The sequence below is a fragment of the Volvox carteri genome (genome assembly GCF_000143455.1).
Source record: "Volvox carteri f. nagariensis unplaced genomic scaffold VOLCAscaffold_19, whole genome shotgun sequence".
In the NCBI taxonomy this organism is placed as follows: domain Eukaryota; kingdom Viridiplantae; phylum Chlorophyta; class Chlorophyceae; order Chlamydomonadales; family Volvocaceae; genus Volvox; species Volvox carteri.
This window is the reverse complement of record NW_003307562.1, coordinates 1,680,372-1,690,027: the sequence shown is the minus strand read 5'-3', so window position 1 is coordinate 1,690,027 and position 9,656 is coordinate 1,680,372. Positions and strand designations below refer to the sequence as shown.

General features: G+C 57.4%; 1 protein-coding gene across 1 annotated transcript; it reads right to left on the bottom strand.

Moving 5' to 3' along the window:
- Positions 1-3,392: 3,392 nt before the first annotated feature.
- On the bottom strand, positions 3,393-6,915 carry VOLCADRAFT_91111 (uncharacterized protein; the record flags this gene model as incomplete). Its single annotated transcript, XM_002950531.1, has 7 exons — positions 3,393-3,685; positions 3,976-4,108; positions 4,422-4,608; positions 5,060-5,643; positions 6,020-6,412; positions 6,479-6,665; positions 6,746-6,915. The coding sequence occupies 7 exons, from the start codon at positions 6,913-6,915 to the stop codon at positions 3,393-3,395; spliced, it is 1,947 nt and encodes a 648-aa protein (XP_002950577.1).
- Between the last annotated feature and the right edge of the window lie 2,741 nt (positions 6,916-9,656).

The following is a 9,656-nucleotide window of genomic DNA, read 5'->3' as shown; positions in this document are numbered from 1 at the left end:
GTGGGTGGGTGGAGGGAGAGGGGTTTTGGGGGGGGGGTAGAAGGGGGTATATCCGTAAGGAGCTAGGAAGAGCTAGGAGGAGGTGGAAGGGGCAGCTGTCGAAAGGGGGGTTTCGGGAGAGGGGCCGGGGGGCCGTGGATTCTATTCGGTTCCTTGGATCCAGATTTTGAAAGAACCTCCAGTTGACGGGAGTACGACAGGTGTGTGTGGGCTTNCAGGCGTTGGAAGAGCCGTACTGGTGCAGAAGAGGTGGAGGTGGGGGGGGCGGGGTGGGGGGGCGGGGGGCCGGTGTTGGAAAGCAAAGCTATTCTGCGGTGTGCGGGGGGGAGACACAACGCCCGGTTGTGGGGTCCGGGAGGGGAAGAAAGGACCCCCTCTGAGCGCTCACGAGGTACGACACGGTAGGCGGTACGACACGGCGGCAAGGGGGACGTGATACCGGGGTACATGCTGCGGGTCGAGATTCGGGCACACTACGTACAAACAGGCATAGACACAAACACACTCTCACACACACACACACACTCTCACACACACAATACCCACACTCACACTTCCTCCTCTCTCAACGACAACGTGCCATAAACACACACACTCTCTCTCCCCCCCCAGGCATGTTGTTCCACGAGCAGAAGAAGCACCTGGAAGCAGTGCACTACCTGCGCCAGTTTCTGGAGCTCGCGGCCCACATGCCCGACAAGGACAAGGACCGGTCCGCCATGGGTACGGCATATGCCGCCTTCTCGTCCTGTCTTGGCGACATGGGGGATCCGGAGGCCGCGGTGAGGTGTCTGCAGGAGTACCTGCAAATGGCGCGAGGAGGGGACCAGTACGGCACCGCGCTGGCGAGCTGCAACCTGGGCATTATGCTGTACGAGCAGGTAGGCGGGAGAGTACGGATAGGTCTCGTGTGTGTGTTTCGCTGTGTGTGTGTGTATATCTCTTGATGATAATCAGCGCCGTGCGTATGTTTGTAAGGTCGGCAATCTTGCTGCCGTGAAGAAGGGCAGCTCTCTCTTCCCCTCCTCCTGGCAGCAGCTTCACTCGTTCGTGGTTCATCTTTCCCCACCTCCCCCTCGGGAGGTCCTAAAACCTGTCCTTCCTTCACTTCCTTTCGTTCACGACACGTCAACTCCGGCATCCGTACTTCGCCCCGTACACCCCCCCACCCCCAAAACCATCTTTGGAGCACGCACACAAACCCATACCCCCTTTCCCCCCCTTCCCCCCGGGGGCCACTCGCGCACAGGGCGATTTGGACCAAGCAGTGTCGTACTTTGAGAAGTTCTTCGAGACGGCTCGTACTCTGAACGACCGTCGCATGCTGGACACCGCGCGGGTGAACCTGGGTGTGGCTCGCGGGGCTCTGCGCATGGGGGCCTGGATGTCCGTGGTGGCGGGCAACCTGCCCAAGCTCATCTCCTGGAAGAGCTCCCGAGTACCCTTCACTGACCATTAATACAGATGATGATGATGATGTTGATGGTGATGATGATGATGTATATCATCATCACCACCATCGTCACCATCACGTTATGTGTTTGTGTGTGGGGGGGGTGTGCGCCTGCGGTACGAGGGTTGGGAAAGGGTGTGTCGCGACTAACGGTGGCGTTCAGAGGCGCCTCCCTCCAGGGGCCTGATGAACGAAAGGCACCTAGCAGTGGGGGAGCCATCGGCGGCGGCGGCGGCGGTGGGACTTGGGGCTTGCGGTTGAAGAGCAGGCACGATACGCAGTGAGGTGGTGGCGCAATGAGGTTTGCAGCTGCGGCAGCTGTGTGCACAAGGACGGGGCCCGGGGGGCCCAAGCGAGGGCGGAAGGGTGTCTGTCTACCAGGGTTTGTGGGGGACTGGGGAGGGAGAGGGGGGGGGATGAAGAGATGGACCTGTTGGGTTGGAGCGCTATAACCCACACCGCAATAACTACAGCCCCCAAGGCACGGGACTCCCTCTCTGTGTGGGGGTGTGTGGGGGTGAATGAATGAATGAATGTGTTTTTTGGGTGTGTTTTCTGTAAGGTATGGCCGCGAGGTTGGTGTTGCTGCAGTAGGCGGGAGGTAGGGCATTACGGCGTTGACTGCATGACGTCATGTGATGTGGTGTGATGAGTGACGTGACGCATTTTGTGTGGTCATGGCTGCATTGCTGCAAACCCTCTCACATCTGGTCGCATGGGGCACATCGACATATCCTCACGACCAGCTGGTTGGTCATTATCAGGACAGCAGTAGCAGCAGCAGCAGCAGTAGCAGCATTAGGTGGCGCATGAGGAGCCGCTGCACAAAGAGACAACCCTAAGGCCCCTCATGGCGCGACGAGGAGTTCATCACACACACAGCGGTATAAGTTATGTGTACGGCCCCCACCCCCACCCCCACCCCCTTCCGAAGCCGCCCGTCCAGGGCGGCCCGACCTTCCGAGCCCCCGCCACCGCCACCTCCACGGGAAATGGCGCAGTTCTATCTGCTATCTTCTTCTGCATGAACGTCTGTCTCCCTGAAGGACGGAAGTACGTATGTATGTACGTATGTCTCTCTTAATGGCGGGTCTAATACGTGGCAGTAGATCGCTTCATCTTCTGGCGATGCCGGAGTTTTGCACTCTGTAGCGGTAGCAGCCGGCCCTCTCTGTGCAGAGTCTCTCTCTCTCCTCCACCCCCCGGGGGTGTCGACCTACAGACCCCCCTACCGCGTTGTTGGAAACCTACGGTATCTGGATCGTTCCCAAGGCTGCAGACGAACAAACATACAGACAAGACAGATTGCACGGCTGTCGCATCGGGCTCCCAGAGCTTTACAAAGAAGCGGGGTTTACAAACGCCACACAAACGCCACACACACACACACACCTCCTCTGGCTCATGGAGAGAGTAAGGTGTGAGGCAGCACACCATCATCACCACTATCTCTATCACCAGTATAACACTTTACTCAGAGCGGCCCCAAGAACAAACAATCGGTCACTGGGGGTGTCGCACTGGGAGCACTGAGGAGGGGTGCCCACGACGGCTTTCATGGAGATTCAAACAGTCCATTGAGAGCTCCACCGCGCGCCCCCTTGTGTGGAGTGTGTGTGTGTATGATCGTGCGTAGCGGGGCGGGTGAGGAGCAGGAGGTGCTTCCCACAAACAGGCTATGGGTCGGCGGTCAGCCTCCTCAGTATCACTGGAATAGAATGGAACGGAACGAAAAGAGGCCGACGGGGACTTGTGTGCTGTATGCGCCGTGACGCCTCTGCTGGACCTGCTTCCTCCATATGAGAGACCTCTCCTGGAGGAGGGGAAAGTGAGGAAATCTGGATCCAAATCCAAAGGATCCAAACGCACACGGGATCAGATCTGATCTCCAAATTTAGATCGGGATAGCCCAAACCCCTCCTCTTCCTCCGCAAACCGTCTACGGTGCCGTTGTGTCCATGAGCTCCTTCCCCTCATCCTTCACCACCACCACCTCACCACCGCCCTCCCTGTGCGGTTCCTGCCCCTGCTGCTGCGATGTTTCCTGTTGCTGTTGCTGTTGCTGTTGTTGTTGTTGCTGCTTTTGTTTTGCTTGCTCATCCTGCCGCAGTCGAAGTGCCGCCAGACGCTGCGTCTCCTTGTAGTCGTTGCGCTTCCGTTTGAAATTCTGCATTTCCTCGGTATCGTACGCCGGTTTCCGCAGGCGCTTAGAATACGCAAACAGCTCGCCGCCTGGTTGTTGTTGTTGTTGGTGGTGGTGGTTGTTGTGCGTGTGTGTTGGGGAGAGGAAAGAGGAACGGAGCACAGTCGGTGTTTCTGACGAGGGTTGTGGAGGAACAATCACACGGGCGTGGGCCGCGAGGATTGCATTAAACTACGAACCAGGGGATGTATTGCCCTTCTTGTTGTTCTTCTTCTTCCCCATTAGGAGAAGACAGCCAACAACGTTAAATGGAGAATGAAGAGGAGAATGAGGAGGATGAGGATTAGAGAAAAGTTGTTTTGTTTCTTTTCTTCCGTACCTTCGGACAATTTGGCCTCCTCGTCCTCCTCTCGAACCTCCAGCAGTGCCCGTACAGGCGGCGGCAGCAGCTCCTCCGTACAAACTGCAAACTGCCCGTCAGAGCCCCGCTTCGCAACCCCGATATGCGCAGACTGCGGGGAGACAAACAGACAGACAGACAGGCAGACAGACAGACGCGTCAGCGAAACTCGCAGGGAACAGACAACAACAGGCAAAGAGGGAAGCTATGTTAGACCTAGGAACATGGGCTTAACTATCCAGAAGCACCTAAAGGGTATAATATGCCAAGAGGTTTCGACACAGAAATCGCCCAAGGCCGGAATCGAACTCGGGACGTGTCTATGCGGCAGGAAGAACACATTGCCCCCATGGCCAGTCTCCGGTTCAATCCCTATCTGACGCAATTCGTTACCACCCGCGCCCCATAATAAATCCCTCACTCACTTTGGCCGTCGGCAGTGGCACTCCCCCCACGACCCACAAGTGACCCATGGGTCCAAAGGCCACCTGGCAGGGATACCGAACATCCGGCCACCGCAGCCTCTGTCGCAGAGAAAGGCAGTGGGTAGTCCAGTCCAGGGACAGCAGCTGTATCTCGTCATCACCCTCCACTACGACAGCCACCGTACACCTGCACGGGCCGTCACGAGAAAGCCCAACATGGGCGCGGGGATTCAGGGGGTCCAGGGTTTTGGGGCGGGGGTGGGCTCGGGGTGTGGGGTGATGACATGCTGCAATGCAAGAGGACAATAACTGCAAAGGAATGCAAACGCCGACACGTCCGAAGCAATCCCCGCCGCAGGGGGAGGGATAAGGCCTTCTGTGAGTCATCGTACGCACGGCTGTAGACACCCACGTGTGGAGCACACAACGTCGCGCGTGACCCAGATGGGAGTAAAACCCGGGGAAACCCCTCTAAATGGAAGCGGGGTACGGGGGTGTAAAGCCACCCAAGGAAATCCTTCTCAAGAGAGGAGTCCATTTAAAACCCTAAAACCCGAAGCAAAACTTCCCTTAAAATCTGAGCAAAACGCACACACGCGCTGTAACTCACTCACTCACTCACTCACTCACTCACTCACCCGTCAGATGCCACTGCCAGACTCAGCACTGGTGCGCACTGGGGGCCCTTGCCCCGCCTCTGAGGCTCCTCGAAGCCGCCACCATCTCCGTCACCACCGCCGCCACCGACCCCCTCCCCCTCGCCTTCCCCGTCAACGTTGCCCCCGTCATCATCATCATCATCACCACCACCATCATCCCCCTCCTCCGCTGCACCGCCGTCAGCCTCGTCATCTCCCAATTCCCCGCCTCCGCCGGCCTCTTCGGGAGCGCTACTGCCGTCTCCGGCAGCGGCAGTAGCGGTAGCAGCCACCACAGCATCGCCTGTGCCCGCGGCTGCGCCGGCGGACGGCGCCGACGCCACGTACGACGCCAGCTCTGTACAGGTGCAGTAGTCCCACACCCGCACCGTACCATCGCCACTGCCGGAAAGCAACACGCTGGGCTGGCGTGCCGAGCTGGCGGAGACGGAGGCGTCCCCGGCGTCGTTGGTTTGCTGTACGGCAAAGGCGATGCACGACACAAACTCCTGGTGTCCTAGGCAGTAACCCTGGATCTCGTACGAGCCCTGTAGCAGATCCTGAGGCAGCACGCTTACGCGCACCTGCGGCCAAATAAAGCAACGGCAGCCGCATTACCCCCTAGTCGCCCCTCACCACCACTGCAGCGAGTTTTCTATGGGAGCTTATTTCTATGGGAGCTCCTGACACCACTCTTCTGATATCAACACCTACTTGAAAACGTATTAAGCTACGCCCGTCTACTTCTTCATTGGAAAAGTCAAACACCTCCTGGGATTGCGGAGCTCCATCGCTCTGGTAAAAAAAGTTATTCGTGTACCACACATCCATCGACATTTCCCTCATCGCGACTCAGATCGTTAAAACATTTCCCTCTCTCTCTCTCTCTCTCTCTCTCTCACACACACACACGCGCGCGCGCGCACACGCACACACGCGGGCGCGCGCACACGCACACACCTTATACTCCCGGTCGCTAGTCGCCAAGAAGCGGCCACAGGGCGAGGGCGCCACACCCGTCACGATGGTACAAAAGTGACCCAGCAGCGAGACAGGGACCTCCAAAGCACCGGCGCTGCTAACCCCCTCCCCTCCCCCCCTTGCTGCGCCGGATCCGGCCGCTGCCCCTACACCTCCTCCTTCCCCAGATGCGACTGCTGCTGCTGCTGCTGCTGCCGGCACCCGGCCGACCAGCACATCACCAAATTTGTCCACAAACAGCGCAAACGCGCCGTCCAGGCTAAAGCCGCCAGCGCTGGTCTTTTTCGGTGTGCGCCAAGCGGCGACGCAACGCCAAGATGACCCGGCAGCAGCAGCAGCAGCAGCGGCAGCAGCAGCGGCGGCCGCCTGGTCCTCTGGGGACGAAGGAAGAGCGGGAGAGGTTACTGGGGGGGTTGTGGTGGTCCGCCAGAGCCGTACGGCCTTGTCGTCGCCTCCCGTGAGCAGGAAATGGCCGTCGGGGCTAAAATGAAGAACACGGACAGGGCAGCCTGCGTGAGGGGCAGCCGGGGCTGCAGTCGTGGCCGGACTGGCAGTCGCGCCGCCTGATGGTGCTGCTGCTTGCTGAGGATTTGGAGCCGGCTCGAGTCGGACTTCCTCCCCCGTTCTGGGATGATGTGGGGAATCGGAGAAGGCGGTTGGTGGGGCGCAGTAGCAGCGAAGGGGAATTTTGTGGGGTGGACTTACTGGTAGTTGACAAAAGTCACACGGTTGCCCATGGCGACGCCGACCACGGAGTTGTTCGGCTGGAGCGCCAAAAGTCGAACCGGGGGATCGCCTCCATCCTCAGGCCGTCGCTGCTGCTGCTGTGCCCGTGCCTTTTCCGGGTTCTTCTTGTTCCAGCGCCTTCTTCCCATCCTTTGTACCTAATAAAAATTCGTCTTATAGGACAAGAACAAAGCCGTCTGGCGGCGCAAGGCAATGAGAACTCTACTAAGTCTAGTTAGGATTAAGGTAGAGGTAAAATCATTCACTCAATCAAGTAAGCAACCAGCTACTCGTGCTATACTGTCCTCGAAGCGGCCGTCAAATTTAAAGATTTATCATATTACCAAGCCTGACGCCCCCTTAGTACATAACATAATCAGTGCAACCAAAGCAATCAAAGCTTAAGCATGCTTCATCAAATGCAATTGCAGCCAAGTTTTAACCGTTGGGTACGACGAATGAACGGCAAAACCCAAACGCGCCAATGACATCTTGCTATCATCTCGACACCAGTGTGATGTGACCTGGCACAAGCGTTACCAGGGATACAATAATCTGTAGTGTATGTGTTTAATAATATCTTCCTAGCTCACAATTCATGCGACCAACGCCCACCAGCTAATTAACAAAGAGAGCCATATACAAACATTTCATGAAATAGCTTGTTACATGCTCTTATTTGATTAGAGCTGATAACTACAGTTGAGCGTACAAAACAACAGCGGTGCCTACTAACCGCCGTCAAAAGGTACGTGCATTTTAGGATTAGATTGTACAAGTGACGTACGGATAACATTATCTACACAATTAGTTCTGGGTATTCTGTATGATGCGCGCCAGTGCCCAAGCTCAGCTGCGTGTCTGAGGCAGTTTAAGCCTGCCTGATCGCCGTTCGCTTATGATATCCACAGGACGTTAACCACTATTGTGCTTATTCACTTATTCTAGACGTTACCCATATGCAAGGTAAGCTCAGGACGTATTGGCCAAACGGTACCGCCATTCCCATCAACCCGTCTGTGCAGGCCAATACATGCTTCAACGCCGAACACCAGTTTATAAGTCATGAATTGAAAAACGTACAGCTGATATCCGTGGGAGTGTAACTATCGCGGCGGCGTCACACCAGCCGCGGAATCATGCGCGAAGAGCATGAACGCCTGCAATTCAGCGCCGCTTCAGCTGAACCTTCTACTTCAAGCCGTTCATCTTTAACACATCTGGAACTCAGCACGTATGCATCCAGCCGCAGTCTTGGGTTGCGCACGCAGTCGACATGTCCCGATGTGTGGGCGGCAGCTCGGAATGCGCCGCAAGCGTCAATACTCAGCATCTACACGACAGTTCCACAACATTTAAAGTCTTATGTCAGAAGCAAAAATGAATCTTCATTTTCTTCCGTCTCCGAGCTTCAGTCTTTGCGTCGCCGCTGGGGCCGGTTGATGGCCGTCGAGCCACCAAGTCAGACCCTGTTGGGCGTCCAGATCGCAAGCGTCGCTAACGAGCCACCTATCTCAAACTTCTTGGATGTAGCAGCAGCAACAACAACAACAGCAGCAGCAGCAGCAGCATTATTAACAGGAGCAGAAGTCGCCGCATTATTATGGCCGCGGGACCAGGCTTCACCTGACTTAAAATCCACCCGCAGGGCAGATGGTGCTGGTGTGTTGGTGGTACCGCAGCCAGGCACCTGTCAAACCACAGTCACGAAGACGCGGCCTGCTGCAGCCAACACGACCTGCTCTGAAACCAACACGACCTGCTCTGAAACCAACCCAACCTGCTGCTCTCGGATCGGAGCCTCTGCTCTCTATCACTCGTCATCGCCGGTCGCCCGTCACTCTCCTAACCTTTCTTCGCAGACTCCTGGCGTGTGGCGGTGTAGCCCGCCCCCGCCCCCGCCTGGCCAGTGTGGGAAAGGGGAGGAGCCGCTGTGTTTGGTGGAGCAGGAGAGGCGGGAGCGGGGGGAGCAGGGGGAGCTGCTTGTTGCGGGGTGGGAGGCACCTGGACAGGGAGCTCTGGCGACATGGCATACACAACAGCATCAGCATCAGCATCAGCATCAACAGCAAATTCCTGAGGCGGAAGGAGAGGCGGACAAGGCGGAAAGGGAACTAATGGAAGCGAAAGAGCAGCAGCAGCAGCAGCAGCAGCAGCAGCAGCAGCAGCTTGGAGCGCAACCCGTCCAACACTACTCTGGCCGTGGTCGGCAGCCGTCGTACCTTAGCCACACCGCCGCCAAGCTCAGGGCTGGCGCTGCATTCTGGACAAGTAGTAGCAGCAGTAGCAGCAGCAGTAGCCGTGGCCAGTTTCCAGCGCTCCTAGCTGTGCTGCTACTGCTGACGATTCTTAGCAGCGGCGGCGGTGGCGGCGGCGGTGGCGGCGATTATTGGCGGGGCAAAGGTATAGGACCGGTGCTGGCCGCGGCGGCGTTCCTGCCGCCGGCGGCGGCCCCCGCCTGCATGGCCTACACCACCGCCGCTGCGCTGGCGGCTTGTACTCCGTTGCTCCAGAACTGCGTGTTATACATGTACTGTCCCAATCCGTGCAACCCCAACGTGGATCGATTCAGTTTCGTCAACTTGACAAGTAAGACGATGTGACCTAGGGGGGAGGACGTAGCTGCTGCTGCTGCTACTGCTGCTCTTGCTACTGCTGTGGGTGTGAGTGTTTCGTGGCCTCGGGGCTCCCGAGGATGCGTATGTATGTATGTATGTATGTACGCGCGTGTGGTTGGACCTCTCCAAGGCATGTCGAATATCAAAACGCTGCAAGGCAGAAGGTACACGCTTTGTGTCCGTGGTCGGCTGAAGTGGGAAAGCAACAAAGTGGGCGCCGTGCGAGGACCTATCTCTCAAGACGAGTGGAAGGGATGTAGACTAGTGCAGTA